Source organism: Mugil cephalus, chromosome 20 (assembly GCF_022458985.1).
Source record: "Mugil cephalus isolate CIBA_MC_2020 chromosome 20, CIBA_Mcephalus_1.1, whole genome shotgun sequence".
In the NCBI taxonomy this organism is placed as follows: Eukaryota; Metazoa; Chordata; class Actinopteri; order Mugiliformes; family Mugilidae; genus Mugil; species Mugil cephalus.
The window spans coordinates 15,538,855-15,558,018 of NC_061789.1; the positions used below are offsets into that span (position 1 = coordinate 15,538,855).

General features: G+C 41.8%; 2 protein-coding genes across 2 annotated transcripts; both read left to right on the forward strand.

Moving 5' to 3' along the window:
• The first annotated feature begins 1,462 nt into the window (after window positions 1–1,462).
• Window positions 1,463–7,080, forward strand: LOC124997483 (hsp90 co-chaperone Cdc37). Its single transcript, XM_047571204.1, has 8 exons — window positions 1,463–1,832; window positions 2,084–2,365; window positions 2,841–2,946; window positions 3,044–3,159; window positions 3,309–3,431; window positions 5,295–5,477; window positions 5,566–5,637; window positions 5,749–7,080. Exons 1-8 carry the CDS (start codon window positions 1,725–1,727, stop codon window positions 5,887–5,889), a joined length of 1,131 nt encoding a protein of 376 aa, XP_047427160.1. The 5' UTR covers window positions 1,463–1,724; the 3' UTR covers window positions 5,890–7,080.
• Window positions 7,081–8,359: 1,279 nt separating this feature from the next.
• On the forward strand, window positions 8,360–18,980 carry tyk2 (tyrosine kinase 2). The gene is made up of 24 exons (XM_047571203.1): window positions 8,360–8,508; window positions 9,035–9,270; window positions 9,400–9,523; window positions 9,619–9,751; window positions 9,863–10,026; window positions 10,201–10,576; window positions 10,666–10,851; window positions 11,148–11,305; window positions 11,397–11,514; window positions 11,611–11,794; window positions 11,902–12,014; window positions 12,101–12,268; window positions 12,387–12,474; window positions 12,709–12,836; window positions 13,168–13,303; window positions 15,321–15,472; window positions 15,586–15,736; window positions 15,837–15,928; window positions 16,011–16,200; window positions 16,454–16,572; window positions 17,540–17,712; window positions 17,801–17,918; window positions 18,012–18,125; window positions 18,219–18,980. The coding sequence occupies exons 2-24, from the start codon at window positions 9,075–9,077 to the stop codon at window positions 18,360–18,362; spliced, it is 3,525 nt and encodes a 1,174-aa protein (XP_047427159.1). The 5' UTR covers window positions 8,360–8,508; window positions 9,035–9,074; the 3' UTR covers window positions 18,363–18,980.
• The last annotated feature ends 184 nt before the right edge of the window (window positions 18,981–19,164 follow it).

The window sequence follows — 19,164 nt, forward strand, 5'->3', positions numbered from 1 at the left end:
TGAAGTGCTTTCAAAGTGTTCCTTTCCCTCCCAGAAGTGTTTACAACCGTGCAAAAGATTGAGTGGGTGCGTAGTTTGGAAGAATATGAAACCATACACAGACGTCCAACTAGAATTTAAACAGGTATTTTTTCTCATCGCTACTAAAAGCTGTATGCGCCCTGAGGCCTGTCGCCACACCCATCGTGCTCTGATGAGCAAACCGTTAAATGGATGCATTCATTCAAGAGATGATTTACTGATGCCATTGTATTGTTATCTTCTTATGAAGAGAAACATGCCAGTGCCCGTCAGCGAGAAGCTGCCAGAACCGTTTTATGCTGTCTCTTGTTAAAAGCTATACCTATAATAAACATTAAGAGGTATCATTAATAGGCTGTACATTATACAGTACATAGAGTATTTTGTGGCATGCTCCACACTTTTTAAAAGTACAGGGCTCCCTCTTCTGGCAGTTAGAACAATTACACTATCTGCAATCTTAATGTAAGAGTCATATTGTTCTCAATCTGTAGTGAATACGACAACCAAATTTAGCAATACAAATGTTTTGTAGACAATAGGTAAAGCAGTTCTACAGAGCGCCTTTACAAAAACCTGGTTGCACTTAAACAACAAAATCTTTGCCAAACCAAAAATGAATGCACATAATTGTAAAATGGTAGTACATATCAAACTTCCCAAATCAACAATGAAATTCTCGCCAAAATACTAATAATAATGTTCTCTGTGTGATTACATTTTCAGTTTCAAGAAGTTTTGTTTTAATCAAAGAAGACAATAAATACCTCTACATTAACATATTTATCAGTATTTTAGACAATGTATTGCAGCGTCAAAGTGAAAAAAAGACAAGTGTAAAGCAGAATAAACCAGTTTATATATTTAACATCATCCTCAAATATATAAAAAAGAAACACAGTCAACAACTGTGAGTCTAGATAAATATCCAAAAATTAATACTTAAAACACAAAATATTTGGTAAGATACTTGGTAAGAGACTGAGGCATAACTTTGTGAAATAAAATAATAAATTTCATTCATAACTTACTGAAGATTTAGTATTTTCCACTTACTTGAAATAATATTTGTGTATATTTACACCAAAATATTACATTTACCAAATAAGATATTTCTTTGAAAAGTGCATTCGCTGTATGTTCATATAGACAGGCTGTAGAGAACGTTGCTTAAGGTTATTCATTTATTTATTTATTTTTCAAAATAGGAACATAATATATATTTAAATAACAATCAGCTTGTCAAAGGAAAAAAATAGTCAACTTAGAAATTAAGACAGAATACAATTATTAGGGCCGAATAACAAATAGGAAAAGGGTATATATACATTCAAAATGAAAATAAAAATAAAAAAAGGGGTTTAAGGTCCTTATTGACTGTATCATAGCCAAAAGCTCTTCCGCTTTCCGGTGACGTGAGGTGACGGAGTGACGTACTGTGACGGAGTGACGTATTGACGTCAAGCGGAAATTTGCAGCAGCAGTTCTTTCTAGAATTCTTTAGCAGTTTCTCGCTAGCCCACAATAGGGAGGTCTCTCTCGGCCAAATACAGCCTAACGCAAATACACATTTGTGAGAAGTGTAGTGTCCCTTGGACGTATTCTTATTTGACTCAAACTTCTTGATAGCTTCGTTTAATTCTCGAACTTAACCGAGTCACCTTCCAAGCTAACACCGTTAGCATTGGATTCTTATTGGCAGGATGTCTCGGATAGACTACAGCGTGTGGGACCACATTGAGGTGTCAGACGATGAAGATGAGACCCATCCCAACATCGACACACCCAGCCTTTTCAGATGGAGACACCAGGTGCAGCAACATGTCTTTTGCGATTAATCTAAATATGTTTCAAGCTAATGAAATCGGTGCAGTTGAATTCTTGTTTACTTCGATGATGGATACATTTTGACATGACACTTTTAAGTAGGTACAAATTATATGCCCTTTGTAGTTGGTCTGAGAGTATATGGAAGCATTACGGATTTTCATGCTAGTTACAGAGCATGAAACTCTTGCCCTCTCTTGTGGCTGTGTGACATTTTATAATATTTATTCTGCAGGCACGTGTTGAAAGAATGGAAGAATTCCAGAAAAAAGGTGAAGACATAAAGAAGACACTCAACGAATGTCGGCGTAAGCTGGCGGAGGCACAGAAGAAAGTAGAACAGCTGAACATTTCAGACTCAGGCGATGCCAAAGCAGAGCTGAGCAAAGCCCAGGCTGAGGAAAAGAAACTGAGAAAAGAGGAACGGGAGTGGACGAAGAAGATGGATGACCACAACCGGGAAGAGAAGAAGATGCCATGGAATGTTGACACGCTCAGCAAGGATGGTTTCAGCAAGGTGAGACAATTAAAGTTGCTTCAGAGAAATCCAGTTTTCTAACCGACTTTACTTTCTACACCCCTACAACTGAAACTTCACTATAGTAGTATAATAGTAGTATAGTATAATCACTGTTATTATTTTAGCTTTTTATTTATGATTATCAGGCAAGTGTACAAAAAAGTATTTCGGCATTTTAATCATTCTGTTGATAAAAATGGAGTTCTGTGGCATTGAGGATCAAGCTGCGGTTTTTCCTACGCAGTTACCAGAAGGTATTTGTTGCGGTGAAATTAGTTTTCTATTTAAAATAACGTGCAAGAGTTAAAATCCTAAGCTTGAGTGTATTATTTACTCACTGGACCCTATGCAGGCCCTAATGCTGTAACATGACAAGTGAAAAACATTTACAGGAATGATTTCCAGCAGTGTGCATCACGACTCTCTCTCAATAAGGTTTTTAATGATTATTGTCTGCCCTTGTCCTCAATAGAGCATCGTTAATGTCAAACCTGAGTCTTCTGAAGAGACTGAAGAAGAGAAGGAGCAAAAACATAAAACCTTTGTGGAGAAACATGAGAAACAGATCAAACATTTCGGTAAGGATCATTATATTGACATCCATAAACTGCTGATATTTACCCCTTTGTCACAGGGTGAAAGTAGTGATGCTCCATCATTTCTCTCGTATTACAGGTATGTTGCGACGTTGGGATGACAGCCAGAAGTACCTTTCAGACAATCCTCATCTGGTATGCGAAGAGACTGCCAACTACCTGGTCATCATGTGCATTGATCTTGAGGTTGAGGAGGTAAATATTAAAAATATGTTTGTTATTACTTCCTTCTACATTCATGTCCGTGCAGTAATATTCCAGGTGTTGCAAGTATATTAAGGTTACTTTTATCGATTGTAACTTGGGTCTCTCATCGTTCTGCCACTTCTTGTTTTCTTATGCAGAAACATGCATTGATGGAGCAGGTGGCTCACCAGACCATCGTCATGCAGTTCATTCTAGAGTTGGCGAAAAGCCTCAAAGTCGACCCCCGTGGTTGCTTCCGTCAGTTTTTCGCTAAGATTAAGGTGAGTAAGTGTGTTTGAATGTAATCAGTCTAACAAAACATGTATCGTTTTTAACCAGAAGAACTGAACTAGGGACTAAAATAGTTTTCAGATTCTTTTCTTTGTTTCTTATATTAGGCAAATAAGTATAATGATCAATTTCTGAATGAGCTGAAGAAAGAGCAGGGCCTGTTTTTACACCCGGAGGTATTATACAGTAACTAAAATAAAGTCTCCTGGGCAGGGCGAGGCAGCTTTATAGCATATTTCATTCACAGGGCAACTCGAGGTGCTTTACATTAAAAATGGTGAAGACATACAATGAAAAACAAACAAACATTGAAGAAAAACAAGGGTTATAATCAATATGTTATGGTAGGAACATTAAAAAGACATATAGGGGTAAAAGCTAGACTGAAGTAGGGCATAAATAAGGAGTGGAGAATTTCTTTAAAATGATTACAAAACAAAATGCTAAAGTGCATTTAAAGAGCTCACCCATGAACACTTGAAAAGAGAAAAGTTTTTAGCTTGGATTTAAAAAACAAGTTCACACTCAGAGCCGATTCCACTTCTGTTGGTAGTTTGTTCATCTGTGTGCAGCATAACATCTAAATGCTGCTTCACCCTGTTTGGTCTGAACTCTCAACTCAACTGTCTGACCTGAATCCATAGATCTCAAAGCTCTGCTAGATTTATATTCAGTTGTTATGTCAGTGATTTGTAGACGGGTAGCAGAACTTTGACATCTGTTCTACAGCTGACTGGGACCTTTGTGTAAAGACTTCAGAACTGGAGTGATGCGCTCTGATCAGCAGCTGTTGATCAGCAGCTGTTTTATGCTCTTTTGGGGGAGTCCAGTCAGAAGACAGTTACAGTAGTCTAGTCTACTGGAGATGAGCTTCTCCTTGTCTGTTACAGATATAAAACCCTTCACTCTGGATAGGTTCTTAAGTTGATAGAAAGTTGTTTTGGTGATTGATTTAATATGACTGCTGAAGGTCAGATCTGAATGTATCAGTACACCAAGGTTTTAGATTTGGTCTTTGGTTTTTAGCCACAGCAATTTGGTATTTAGTAACAGCAGACCTTTTGTCTTTCGTGCCAAACACTGTTATCTCTATTTTGCCCTAATTAAACTGACGGAAATTGGTTCATCCAACCTGCTCTAAACACTGACGCAAGGACTTGATTGAGTAATATAGTCATTTGACAGTGCATGATATGTCTCTGTGTCATCTGCATAGCTATGATATGCAACATTAGAATTCTGCAGAAATTGACCTAAATGCAACATAAATAAGCTGAACAGAAGAGGTCCATGGACAGACCCATGAGGAACACCACACGTCATAGCGATGTTAGTGAGCTTATCAACCATAGTTAACAGAGTACGAGTATTGTTAATGCTCTTATTTACAATTTCAGAAAAGTAACTTTGTCTAGGACTGTTAAAATTCTTCTTTGTTTTAAAAGGTGTGATAGTTTCCATGATAAGATTTCAGTGTTAATTTATCCAAGAGTTCATCAACTTTTTTGCACTTACAGCTGGTGACATAGCTATGACCTCCATAAATTGAACACTGGTACTCTTGTTGATTTATCTGTTCTTAACTTACACAGAGGTTGGTTGAACATTAGGAATGCACAGAAATGATGAGAAAGAGCCAAGTCAACAAAGGATGTTACAACGTTACACGTTGTAGATAAGTAGATCCAGAGTGTGGCCTTGAGTGTGTGTGGGTCCTTTCACAGTTTTCACAATTCCAAAATTGCTGAGTAGGGCAGGAAGTTCTCTTCCCGACAATCATCCGGGGAGTGTTCCTGTGGTGAAAACAATCTAATACTGAAATTATCATATTGTGTGCTGGTGTCTCATCACAGACAGCAGATCAGCAGTACCAGGATGCTTTCAATGACGAGCTTGAGTCATTCAAGGAGCGGGTTCGGGGAAGGGCCAAGATCCGCATAGAAAAGGCAATGAAGGAGTACGAGGAAGAAGAGCGACAGAAGCGTCTGGGCCCCGGAGGGCTGGATCCTGTGGAAGTGTATGAGACCCTGCCTGCTGTAAGTTCTGTTGTTTTCACGAAGCACTCTCTTTTTATCGTCACTTGTTAGTTTCAGTTATCTCACAGGGTTTTGTTGTTAATTCCAGGAAATGCAGAAATGCTTTGATGATAAAGACATCCAAATGTTACAAGAAGTTATTAGCAAAATGGACCCAACGGTGAGTCGCTGTGTTAGTCTGTCATATCTTTTGTAACATTTTCATCTTGGTTAATACTGAAATGTTGCATTGGTGTAATTTTAATTCTTTTTTCTTTTTTTAATCAATTAGGAGGCAAAGACTCACATGAAGAGGTGCATTGATTCAGGTCTCTGGGTCCCCAACTCCAGGACAGACGATGGGGATGAAAAAGAGGAAGAAGCCACTTATGAAGAGGTGAAACAGGAGCCGGAAGAAGCAAAGAAAGAATGACCAACATTGGCTCCATGATTGGTTGTTTTTGCAAATGTACTTACCCGTTCTATTGCAACTCCTCTATGTGTATGATTAGTTTGCCAAGCAATTGAATAACTTCTCCAAAAATATTAATCTGAGATTTGACCAATAGCATTCACCTAATTACACAATGATGTTGCAAAAAAAAAACTGCTGCTTCTGTGTTGGTATTTTATTTGTTTGGAAGTCACTGAAGCTGTTCTTTCATATAATTGTATACACTTGTCAACTGTGTGGGTATGTCTGTGCAAACAACATGCCTGCCTGACTGCTTTATCTGTGTAGGTGTATAGTTATTATGTTTTTGTTTTTTTGTTTGTTTTTTTCAAAATTGAATTTTTGTTAGACTTCCAGGGCTCGAGCGGCCAATTATAGTTATTTTCCAAAAGCGACATTTTCTACCGACTTGCTTAACTAAAGCTTGAATTATACCCAACTTCTCAAGACAATGCTGTTGTGGTTATCTATTAAGTGTTGGTGTTTCCAGGTCATAAACTTAAAGGTGAAAACTGTGAGTCATGTAAGAAAATGTAGAGATCTTTTTGGTGATTTTTTTTTCCCCTCTTCACGTACAGATTCAGTGGCACAGTGAGTAAACAGGTCACTATGATATGAGCTTGAGTTCATCTCATCTTATAATCCAACCCAACAACTGTATTAATCATAAAGAGCTGTCAGTCAATTCAGTGTCAGACCTGATAGAAACTGATGCCACTGGCTCAACCTCTGCTGTAGATTTATATCAAACGGGCCCAGCCCATAATTACTAGATACAGGATTCCCAAGGTTGAGCCTTACTGGGTATAGAGACAACTGAGAGTTCATATAGATGTTATTGCTGCCCACACTGGCCAAACCAGTCCCTATTTAACAGAATAACCGATCAGTCGAGTCTAAATACCTAACATGAGCAGACATTAGCTGCTGTGAGGCTATTCCGGGAAGTGCTACAAAGGTGTGGCTAGAATCTGTACTCTGTACTTTTCTCCGAACGTGAGTATTCTTGCAGCCCTGCATGATATCAGACCTAATATTTTAAAAAATAAAAAAAGATCCAAGTCAGTCCCCTTATACAAAGGCATTGATTAGCTCAAATATCACTAAATAAAACTGTTTAGTGTGCACTACTGGGAGCCTTTGTGAATAAAATTGCATGTCTTTCCTTAACTTTTTGTGTGAGACTGTAAATGTCAGGAAGCACCTGACCATGACACTGACCTGCTTTGCATTGCAAAAATTCCAAATGATAAAGGGCATCTCAGTCTCTATTGATCCTGGCCAAAGGTAAAGTAAAAAAATAAATACTTCAAAGTCAGTACTTATGTGTGGCTAAGGATGTTGCAATGTGTAGGTGGGGGATGAGCCTTCGGAATGACAGGTGTGTTGTGGAATACCAGTTAGCAGTTGGCATAAAACAACAAATCCCCATGAAGATGAATGTTGATAATCTCACGAAGAGAGTGACTAACACAGAGGGCGTGGAGGATATGACTTTCCATTTGACTTGCACACTGGTGGTTATACATAGCCATGAGTTTTACTGTTGTTTTTCTTTGATTTGATCTCACCAAACATTTAAGTGATCGCCGGTCACTACTATCCTTGCAGTTTTTAACAATATCTTGGTCAGCTTTTCTTCTTCTTAGATGTTTTCTCTGCTCGCCGCGTGCCAATGATTTGACACTTCTCAAACAAACATTGTTTAGACATGGTTGTTTAAGAAATGAGAAGCCACTCAATGCATCAGCTGGGGTTATATAACTTGTTTCTAGCTGAAAGGTAGTCACCCATGCGGTAATGATCTATTTGCTTAGTTAAATCCAAGTGGTGACTTATTTTCTTTTTTTTTTTTTTGGCCACACAGTGTATTCCTAGATAGCAAGTTCCCATGCCATTCATCAGCCCTTCTTATATTTTGTCTGCTATTTTAAAATAGGGTTTTTTATCACAGCTGTTTGGTTATGTCTTGAAATATTTAAAGAGCAAGCAAAGAGACTTTTTTTTAGACCCATCAGACCAGTTAAAGCTAAGTTAAAGGTATGGACCAGCCCTGTCCACATCCAGGTCCTGTCAACAGGCCTGTTTGTCCCTTAAACGCCTTTGAGTAACTACCTTCTGCGATTGTAAATGTAAACACATTAAGTAACGGTGGGGTACATGTTTAGTACATGTTTGTTTCTTGACCTACAAATGAAATACTGAGGAGTGATGTGGGATTTGAGGAACCAACAAGGGCCTACCCGACACCCGACACAGAGAGTCACATGGGTGGGGTGAGGACGGGGGAACCCGGAAGTGAGAAATATCACAATATATATCACAATATAAGATCTCCGCGTTAACCACTTTCATTGTCCGCCGACTCCCTTTGAAAGGTTTGTGCGGTGTGTTTTTGTGTGCGCGCGCCTGCGTCTCGTCTGCTGAGAGCAGAGGGCGTGGCCAAGTTGGTTTCGGGAACGAGTCGTCTGCAGTCACTGGTTCGTAGTTCGCGAGAAGTCGAGAGAGTAGGCAGAGGGGGAATCACGCTCGCAGGATAATGAAGGCCGACCGTTTTAGGGGTTTGAGATAACGTCTTCAACAAGCCACCGTTTAAAGGTAGGGTACTCGACTGGCTGTCATACGCGTTGTTGAGTTTACGGCCGAGGCTGTAATAATGTGTGTCTGTTTCCTTGATACGGGCACACTCTAAAGTATTTGAGACTCGTTTCATGGCAGGAAACGCCTGATATACACACACATATACGTATATTTTACACATACGCATGAGCCAAAATCGTTGTTGTGCTGCAGGACATGGCATAAATGCGGAGCTGAATGTAAACAATAAGTTAGCCAAGGTGTAATTCCGGAAGTCTTTTTTGAGAAAATTGTCCGACTTTATGACGTCACGCTTTAATATTAAAGTTACAGGCGATATCGTAAACTGCCGAGTTGTTTCTTAAAAAAAAGTAAAGATAAGAAAAAAAAAGCTTAGACTGAATATACTGTTCCGGTGTCGTTTCAAAGTTTCTCATTCGTTTGTGTTTACGTAAGCATTAGCGCAATACTGATTCCAGCGAATACTGCAGCTGACATAGCATTGTGGTTTAAGTTTGTGTGTGCGTGTGTGTGTTTGTGTCAGTGTCAGGGTTTTGCCATCCATCCCCACCCCCCTCCCCAACATGTCTAGAAGAAGAAGGTGGTCCAAGGGCTCTGGGAGGGGATCATCATTTCCCGGCCCAGACCTCAGCGAGCCTCCTCAGGGTCAGGGCATCCATGTTTACCTTTTCTGGACCAAAGGAGGGGAGCGTTATTTGTCTCACACAAACGGAGAGATCACGGCGGAGGAGCTGTGCATCTCAGCTGCAGAGGCTGTAGGTGAGCGAGACTGTCCAGATCGGATAAGACACGCACCGAGACGAACATGAAAGGAATTTTTATTGAGTTTCCTGTTATATCATGTTTTAACACGCTGGTGTGTGACTTCCCCCCCCTCCCCACTCTCAGGGATAACACCTCTGTGCCATGTGTTGTTTGCGCTGTACAATCCAATAGAGCGCTGCTGGTACAGTCCGAACCACATTTTCAAACAAGAGGAGAACTCCAGCCTCATTCTCTACTACTGTATGAGGTTAGTCTGCATTTGTGTAATGCTGCATTCGAAAGGAAAATGAAAACAAGTGCATCCACAGAGACTGTATGATTTTTTTTTTTGTTTGTACTTAGGTTTTACTTTCGGAATTGGCATGGACTGAATGAGAAGGAGCCAACTGTGTCCCGCTATGCTTTCAAATCTGGGACACAACAGGGTGGCTCCCCTCTGCTTGAAATACAGTCTTTGGAGTATTTATTTTCCCAGGTATGTGCTCACGTGAGGTTTTCACTTCGCTGTAAATAAATGCACGTTGTTGTATCGACAGTCGCGGATTTATGCTCCCCTCTTACCCCCCTGTGACCCCCCCCAAACCAGGCTAAATATGAATTTGTAAACGAAGTGGTGCAAGTCGAAGACGTGGAGTCCGAAGAGGATCTGAGTCGCTTCAAGAATGAGAGCTTGGGAATGGCTGTGCTTCAGCTGTCATACCAGGCCATGCAAACAAATTCAACCTTACAGGACGTAGCTGGAAAAAACAGGTAATTACCTTGAAAAAGTAAATGTACTCTTACTGAAAACATGTCTGAAATAATCTATTACATTGTTTTGTTTTTTTTCCTACTGTCATTTTTAATTTCTGCTGCTTCAACAAGCACTTATCATTCTAATTGAACGACAGGATCCAGATCGCACTAATAAATCATCATTTTCAGCTTCCTACAGTGCATCCCAAGGTCATTTGCCAAACAAATATCCAAAGACAACTTCCTGACTAAACTCAGGATCCAGCGGGTGTTCGCAGACTTTGTGCGGACCTTCCAGCAGCACACGGTGGATAAGGGCCGACTGGGACCCCAGGAGATCATGTATAAGTACATCTCCACTCTCGAACACTTGGCGCCAAGTTTTGGCACGGAGACCTTCCCCGTGATCCACCTCGAACTGAGGCGCGACGGGGATGGAAGCAGCTCGTACTCCAACACCACCCATGCCCAGGGGGTCTCAAAAGACTACAGCGCTCCCGCTACACACGAAATAATGGTGTCGGGCACCCAGGGGATTCAGTGGAGGAAGGTGTCTCTTCAGAAGGTTTGCCAAAACACAGTTTTTCGAGCTTCTAATGAGCCAGTTCTGACATCCCGTGTACGTGTTTTATTCACTCGAGTCTCCTTACCTAGGCGCAGGCGAACTCTTACTTCTCGAACGACTACATGAATTACATGAAGAAAGCGAAGCAGCCCTCCAGCCAACCGACAGCGAACACTCCCAATAAATGGACGTCCTTCTGCGATTTCCCTGAAATAACGCACATAGCAATTACTGACGCTAATGTGTGCATTAGCACTCAGGACAATGACTGCATGGTGAGAGTACTTGTTTATCCTTTTATGCCAAAGTTGAGCACATTAATTTAATTGTGTTGTGATGCATTAGCCCGGTTGATACAGGGCGTATTAGTCCGTATACTGTTCGGTCTTCGAAACGCCCGTACATTATCCTCATATGTCTAGATTGGCATGCTTGTTAATGCTGTGTGTGTGACTATAAGAGCCTTGAGTTTCGGTTTTGCCAGTGGCATTTTATTATGTTTTAAATTCACATGTGTCTGTAGGTGGGAGCTCTTATTGTAAGCTTGTGGTGTTTCTCTGTATGTATGTAGGAGGTTCAGATGAACTCCAGCCAGGAGGCCCGTTCCTTCATCTCTCTTCTAGATGGATACTACCGACTGACTGCAGACGCCCACCACTATCTTTGTTGTGAAGTGGCTCCCCCAAGGGTAGTGCTGAGTGAAGCAAATCTACTGCATGGACCTATGCAGTGAGTTTCCTACTCCCATGCATTTACATTCAGACTCGCGCGGTCTTCTAAAGACACGGTGTGTTATATCATAACTGTGCTGTGCTTCCAGTGAAGATTTCGTGCTACTTAAGCTGAAAAAGGAGGCAGCAGAGGAGGGAGCTTTCCTCGTCCGCTGGAGCGCTCTCGACTATCGCCGCATCATCCTGACTGTGCTGAACAAAAATGGGGTAAGTCAACACCCACACTCTTCTCTGGGAATTGTTGCAGTGCAGTGAGTGGGACACATTTCAGATCGCATGTTCCACCTGTGCTTATGCATACAGAATGGTTCAACACCGAACCACAAGCAGTTTCGCATTCAGCAGAAGGGTTCGGTGTTCTGTCTAGAGGGCTGGGACCAAGAGTTCTCCAGTGTGAAGGAGCTGGCAGAACGCCTCAAGACCTTCGTGCTCAAGTCTGGTCCGGACAGTTTTACTGTCAAAAAATGCTGTTTACCACGTCAAGGAGGTTCGTGTTTACCGGACGTCTCAACGGCTTCACTGCCACGCTCTGGTTTTAAAAGTAACGCTGTCCTGTAGGATATTGACGTGTTTATGTGTGTCTGTGTAATCTAGAGATTTCCAACCTTCTGGTTTGGAGGCAAAGCGGCGAACGCTGCACTAATCCCGGACCTCTAAACTTGAGCGATCTGCGCTTCAATCCGATTAAAGAAAAAGACATCAAGCAGGTACGTAACATTCACTTGCCAGCGTCGTTTTTACACAAGGCCTCTGCTTTGCAACTGATCTGTGCGCTTGTTCTGTTTATGAGCAGGAACAGCATTTGGGCCGTGGCACCAGAACCAACATCTTCCTGGGACGACTGCTAGTACGGGGGGGAGAAGAGAACGACGACGTCGAGTTCAACAACAACCAGTCTGACGGCAAGGGCATCCGCGTGGTCCTCAAGATTCTAGACCAAAGCCATAAAGACATCACTTTCGTAAGCTATGTGATGTTTGCAAGAATTGCAACAAACGCTCTCTAAAGCATGACAACAGCAGAGTCTAGACAGATAGTGTCGCAGCTGCTTTCATCACTTCTCACTCTGTCTTTCTCAGGCTTTTTTCGAAACTGCGAGCCTGATGAGCCAGGTATCCCACAGTCACCTGGTGTTTGTGCACGGCGTCTCTATAAAAGGATCCGAGGGTAAGAGGAGTAACACCGTGTGCTCTTCTCGTGGCGTCTTTTTCATTACTTCCTCCTTTGCTACTTCCCCCATCAAACACGTTTACAGTCAAATTTATGATTCCAGTATAAAGCGAACCACATACGAATGCAAAGCTCCTGCGAGTTCTGTTTCAAAACTTGTGATACTTGTTTACATTGTGGCCGCGGCCATGGGGCGTGACACTCTCTCAGACTCGTTTGGTCCCTTTGCAGACGTCATGGTGGAAGAATATGTGGAATTCGGGCCTTTGGATGTATTCCTCCGCAAAGAGAAGGAATCTGTGACTCCTCAGTGGAAATTCATCGTTGCAAAACAGCTTGCCAGCGCTCTCAGTTATCTTGTGAGTTCAAACTGTACTTTGTTTTCTTTTGGGTTTTTTTTGCAATGCCACAGATTGATGCAATACAATTCCCTTTAATGATTTCACAGCTGGTCATTGCACTAAGTTAGTAAGGGAAGTAATGCAAACAAGTGGGTAAAATTTAGTTTGGTTGCGCAACTACCCAAGTTTTGGGTTTGAGCTGCTGCATTTAAGCAGGAAGAGAAGTTATCTTTTTATCAGACCAAGTTTTAAGATAAATTCTGTCTGCCAGTAGTTTCCGCTAAAACTTATTTTTCCAACACTGTGTCGCAAATAGTTAACACTGGGACTATTTTCACTTTTACTCTAGGAAAACAAGGGGCTCGTCCACGGCAACGTCTGCGCCAAGAACATCCTGGTGGTGAGACGCGGCCTGGAGCATGGCACTACACCTTTCGTCAAGCTGAGCGATCCAGGAATCCCCCTGAGTGTCCTGTCACGGGAAGGTCAGCCCCAGCGACTCGCACAAAGCGTTAATTACTTTCACTTCACGAAAAAGGTCCCCCAACGCAGTCGCCGTCAGGTGGTCTGCCTCTTGTGCACATTTAGACCTCATTTCTGTCAGATTTAGAAAACAGGATAGTTCAACCGTACCACTTCCTGTGACTTATTTCCTGTTGTATTACACTTTTTTTGTGCAAACGGTGGTTTAAAGCTGGCCAAAGGAAAAACATCTGCGTAGCTTTAGCCACCGCAGTTAGAGTCGCGTGGGGAACGTAAGCAAGAAAAATGAAACATAGACCTTTGAATACACAGTGGAAGCAACTACACTCACATGCCACTTTATTAGGTACACCTGTTCCATTGCTTGTTCACACAAATAGCTAAACAGCCAATCACGTGACTGCAGTTTAATGCATTTAGGCATGTAGAGGTGATCAAGACAACTTGCTGGAGTTCAAACCGGGCATCAGAATGAGGAAGAAAGGGGATGTAAGTGACTTTGAACGTGGTGTGGTTGTTGGTGCCAGATGTGCTGGTCTGAGTATTTCAGAAACTGCTGATGTACTGGGACATGAAAGTCCCAGTACTCAGCACAACCATCTCTATGGTTTACAGAGAATGGTCCAAAAAAGAGAATTATCCAGTGAGAGACAGTTGTGTGGACGAAAATGCCTTGCTAATGTGAGAGGTCAGAGGAGAATGGGCAGACTGGTTGGAGATGACAGAAAGGAAACAATAACTCAAATAACCACACGTTTCAACCAAGGAATGCAGAATACCATCTCTGAACGCACAACACATTGAACCTTTAAGAAGATGGGCTACAGCAGCAGAAGACCACACCGGGTGCCACTCCTGTCAACTAAGAACAGTAACCCGAGACTACAGTTCACACAGACTCACCAACACTGGACAATAGAAGACTGGAAAAATGTTGCCTGGTCTGATGAGTCTCGATTTCAGCTTCGACATTCGGATGACAGGGTCAGAATTTGGCGTAAACAACATGAAAGCATGGATCCATCCTGCCTTGTATCAACGGTTCAGGCTGGTGGTGGTGTTGTAATGGCGTGGGGGATATTTTCTTGGCACACTTTGGGCCCCTTAGTACAAACTGAGCATGGTTTAAATACCACGACCTACCTGAGTATTATTGCTGACCATGTTCATCCCTTTATGACCACAGTGTACCATCTTCTGACGGCTACTTCCAACAGGATAATGCACCATGTCACAAAGCTCATATCATCTCAAACTGGTTTCTGGAACATGACAATGAGTTCACTGTACTCCAATGGCCTCCACAGTCACCAGATCTCAGTCCAATAGAAGAAGTAGAAGAACCTTTGGGATGTGGTGGAACGGGAGATTCTCATCATAGATATGCAGCCGACAAATCTGCTGCAACTGTGTGATGCTATCATGACAATATGGACCAAAAACTCTGAGGAATGTTTCCAACACCTCGTTGAAAGTATGCCACCAAGAATTAAGGCAGCTCTGAAGGCAAAAGAGGTCCAACCTTTTACTAGCGAGGTGTACCTAATAAAGTGGCTGATGAGTGTATGTTGATGGTTTAAATATTTACTATAATATAATTTAATTGATTAAATTTATTGAAATGCAGCTTTTGTAATAATGTATTATTATTTATCAAAAAGCAGAAGACCACAAATGAGTGCTGCTGATGCAAACAAATGTATTTAATTAGAGCGCCCAGAGTTTGGTAGTGATGGTGTAAGATGGAAAGCTAGGAGATCAGTTATTAACACAATTTATCCTGATGGTGTCGAGGGTTAATGTGCACACTAAATTTTATGGCTGTGACTTAAATAGCTGTTGGGGCAATTTGCCACATGTGAACACATGTTGCTGCAGGAGTAGTAGTATTGTTATTCACACCTGTTTCGATCTGGACCATCTGGCACAAAGCTTTGAATTAGACCACTATTTTCCTTTTTGTTTGAGGTCACTGAACGTGAGACATGACTATTTGGTTGTTGCATTTCTGCACTGCAGAGCGTCTCGAGCGCATCCCGTGGATTGCCCCAGAGTGCGTTGACAGCGGCGCACCCATTGGCAACGCTGCCGACCAGTGGAGCTTTGGAGTCACGCTGCTCGAAATCTGCAACAACGGCGACCTTCCCATGGGCGCCGCCACGTTGTCCGAGGTAAGCCCCGGCCTCGACCTGCACCTCTCTTCCCGCTCAGCCGGCAGCTTCACATACCCACATTACCCTCTCGACCTCTAGCCGTGACGCTTAAATGTTTTCGCCCACAACAGAAAGAGCGCTTTTATCAGCAAAAGGGACGCTTAGCCGAGCCGTCCTCCCAGGAGCTGGCCAAGTTCATCAACATGTGTTTGACCTACGAGCCGGAGCAAAGGCCGCAGTTCCGCAGTGTGCTGAGAACGCTCACAGAGATCATGATAAAAGGTGAGTTTTTAGATGCCTCTTGTAGTTTCAGTTTATCTTTCAGCCCATTTGAATCAATTTAATAACTGGCTTTTTTTTAATTTTTTCGTTCGACTCACAGATCCGGATATATCTCCCAGCGAAACTCTCACGGACACAGATCCCAGCATATTCCATAAACGCTACCTGAAAATGATGCGGATCTTAGGCGAAGTGAGTTGTGGTCCCCACATCCTAAGTCATTTTTTTTTTCGTGTGATGGAAAATAGCATGGTGCTCATTGCCCTGTCCACAGGGACACTTCGGAAAGGTGATCCTCTACTTGTATGACCCGGCCAACGATGGCACAGGAGAGCACGTGGCAGTGAAGTCTTTGAAGCAGGAGAATGGTCAGGTGCCTGACGGCTGGATGAAGGAGATCGAGATCCTGAAATCTCTTTATCACAGAAACATTGTCAAGTACAAGGGCTGCTGCACGGAAGTGGGTGAGTCCTCAGCTGGGTTCTGATCTGTTATATCAAGTCAACATACAGAATCCACGCCTACAAGGGAAACTCTTTTAACCAGCAGTGGATTGTTCAGTAACTGATTTTTGGTCCCCGCTGTTCCTCTTTATAAAATCTAGTTTCCATTGTATGTCAATGTTTTGAGCGGGCCAGGCACCAGTAAAAGTAACAATGCCTTTTGGAAACGATGGAAATGGGAAGATTAAAGCACTGTTTCGTCGTCTGTTGACAGGAGGGCAAATGGTGCAGCTGATAATGGAGTACCTACCTCTGGGGAGCCTCAAAGACTACCTTCCCAGTCGTAAGCTTGGTGTGTCCCAGTGCCTTAAGTTTGCCCAGCAGATCTGTCAGGTGAGTTTAGTTGGTTTAATATTTTGCACTGGGGCGTTTTTTTTTTTTTTTTTACAGTCCAGCGTTCACCTAAAGGATCTAGCATCATGTAAAGTTTTTAAACCTCTCTGGCATCAGGTTCTGGAGTGGTCCTGACATACAGGGTCAATGTGTTAAATTGTATTCAGTAAACACAGTATATATGATATATGATATAAGATTTGGATCAGCGGAGTGTGAAAGTAAACTCCAACAGAATACCGAATACTAGTTTTTGAGCTACTTAGCTTCTTACGTGTTGTATTGTTGTGTGTTTTTTGGACTTTTGAATTGAAGCTGCTCGGACTACAGCCCCAGTTTGTCCTTCAGCCTCCTTAAATAGTGGCATGCATTTGCAGGTTGTGTGACTATTGAATTTGAATTATCAGTTTTGCACAACATGAACACTTCCTGCGCTTCCTGGAAAATAATCAATCACAATGGTGCAGTTTGCCACACAAGTGACATTTGCACTTTTTTAGAGATTGTGAAATAAGATTGAATTTGCAGTTAATTGCTGATAATACGCCGATTATTCTTTTGATGGAGAGAATTTACTAGTGAAAAGGCTGATAATAAATAAAGAGAAGCTTAAACTCTTAGAATGAGACTCTGCAAGGCTGTAAATACCGATGCCTACGTCTGTGACACTGGTTAATAGACAAACTCAAAGGTTGGTAGACTGATAATAGTTATTAGTACAATTTGTCCTAATGGCGTCGAGGGTTAATGTGCACACTAAATTTTATGGCTGTGACTTAAATAGCTATTGGGGCAATTTGCTCAAAGCCACATGTGAACACATGTTGCTGCAGGAGTCGTAGTATTGTTATTCACACCTGTTTCGATCTGGACCATCTGGCACAAAGCTGTGAATTAGACCACTATTTTCCTTTTGAGCATGAAATGCATGTTTTATCTGTTTAATTTCTGTTGTTCTCTTTCAAAGGGAATGGAGTACTTGCACTCACAGCGATATATCCATCGAGATCTGGCTGCCCGCAATGTCTTGGTGGAAAATGACAATCTGGTAAAGATTGGGGACTTCGGCTTGGCGAAATACATTCCCGAAGATAATATCTACTATCGTGTCCGCGAGGACGGGGACAGTCCGGTGTACTGGTTAGTCCACCTGACACTTAACGGCGTTATTCAGAGCTGCTCGGCGTGACTTCGGCCACTGACCTGTGTTTATTATTTCATTTTGTAGGTATGCCATTGAGTGCTTGAAGGAGGGTAAATTTTCATTTTCCTCAGACGTTTGGTCCTTTGGAGTAACGCTGTATGAGATCCTGACTCGCTGTGACCATCGCCAGACTCCTCCGATAGTACGTGATCACTGTCTTATCGCAAGCCGACCTCACGTGTCAATTTGCAGCCCTCATGTTAACGGCACAATGCGCTGTTCTGTGTTTTTGTAGAAGTATGCTGAAATGAAGGATACCAGTAATGAACAGATGACTGTGATGGTCCTCATAAGACTGCTGGTGGAGAAAAACAGGCGGTTACCCTGTCCCAGGGAGTGCCCGCATGAGGTAACATTTCCCATCAAACAAAGTTGACATTTTGTTTTGTACTGGTGCAAGTGGATAATAACAATATAATCACGCCACGTTTTTGATCGACAGGTGCAGAAGTTAATGGAGCAGTGCTGGGAAGCAAATCCTGCAGATCGGCCGACGTTCGATTCTCTCATCAAAGACTTTGAGGTTATTCTCCGATCATACAACTACCCGCCGAACATAAACTTTTCCTTGGCTCAGATTTGCTGATCAGGCGTGAGGACACACTTGACTACACGTCAAGTCATTTTGCCACTGTAGCAACCCTATATGACCAGGTAGCTAATAATGTGTTTTCTCGTGCGCAATTCCTGCTCTGTATTTACAGAGATGTATTTAGAGGCTTTCCTGATAAAAGTTCATTGGTATCATCTCACATAATAAAGGCACTGTTTTTGTTTTGTTTTTTTAATTTATTTTTTTATTTTCATTTATTCCCCTGACTGGGTTCTGTGGGATAGTGATGTAGCCAGTCAGAGTGGAATCTTTTGTCAAAAAAATTATAGCTTTGTATCAATACCAGTAAGTACTAAGAACTTCTATATGTTGATGGATTACTGTATTTTAATTTTTTTGTGTACATTTTTTTTGGGTGGGGATACTTTCCATAATTTTATCTAATAACCCATTTTCCATAATGCAAATTCCTTGATCAGTGTATGTGTATCAGAAATTACATAAAAATGCATTACCTTAATCTGTTAAGAGTTTATCGTTTATTGTATATTGTTTATCTCTCATATTTCTATTTTGTATATAGCTGCTGGAAATACAATTTCCCTGAGGGAGTCATTTCAAAGGGATCAATAAAGTTGAGTCTAAGTCTGAGTCTATGTCTACAGAATATGCAGAAATAGATATCCCACAAGAAAGTATGACTATGGGCACTTATTCTTGGTTTAGGTTGCCATACATATGGAGAAATACCAGATCAAATCTGCTACTTAATTCTCTGCATCTGGCAATGGATAGGCTGAATAAACTGGCTATTTAAGAACAAAACAGTCTTCCT

Bases quoted from the DNA above. Each gene is read 5' to 3' on its own strand.
- tyk2 (XM_047571203.1), top strand. From the start codon at position 9,075: ATGTCTAGAAGAAGAAGGTGGTCCAAGGGCTCTGGGAGGGGATCATCA. The intron at 15,473-15,585 runs GTAAGCCCCGGC...CGCCCACAACAG, and splicing joins GCGCCGCCACGTTGTCCGAG to AAAGAGCGCTTTTATCAGCA. The intron at 15,929-16,010 runs GTGAGTTGTGGT...CCCTGTCCACAG, and splicing joins TGATGCGGATCTTAGGCGAA to GGACACTTCGGAAAGGTGAT.
- LOC124997483 (XM_047571204.1), top strand. From the start codon at position 1,725: ATGTCTCGGATAGACTACAGCGTGTGGGACCACATTGAGGTGTCAGAC. The intron at 1,833-2,083 runs GTGCAGCAACAT...TTTATTCTGCAG, and splicing joins TTTTCAGATGGAGACACCAG to GCACGTGTTGAAAGAATGGA. The intron at 2,366-2,840 runs GTGAGACAATTA...TGTCCTCAATAG, and splicing joins GCAAGGATGGTTTCAGCAAG to AGCATCGTTAATGTCAAACC.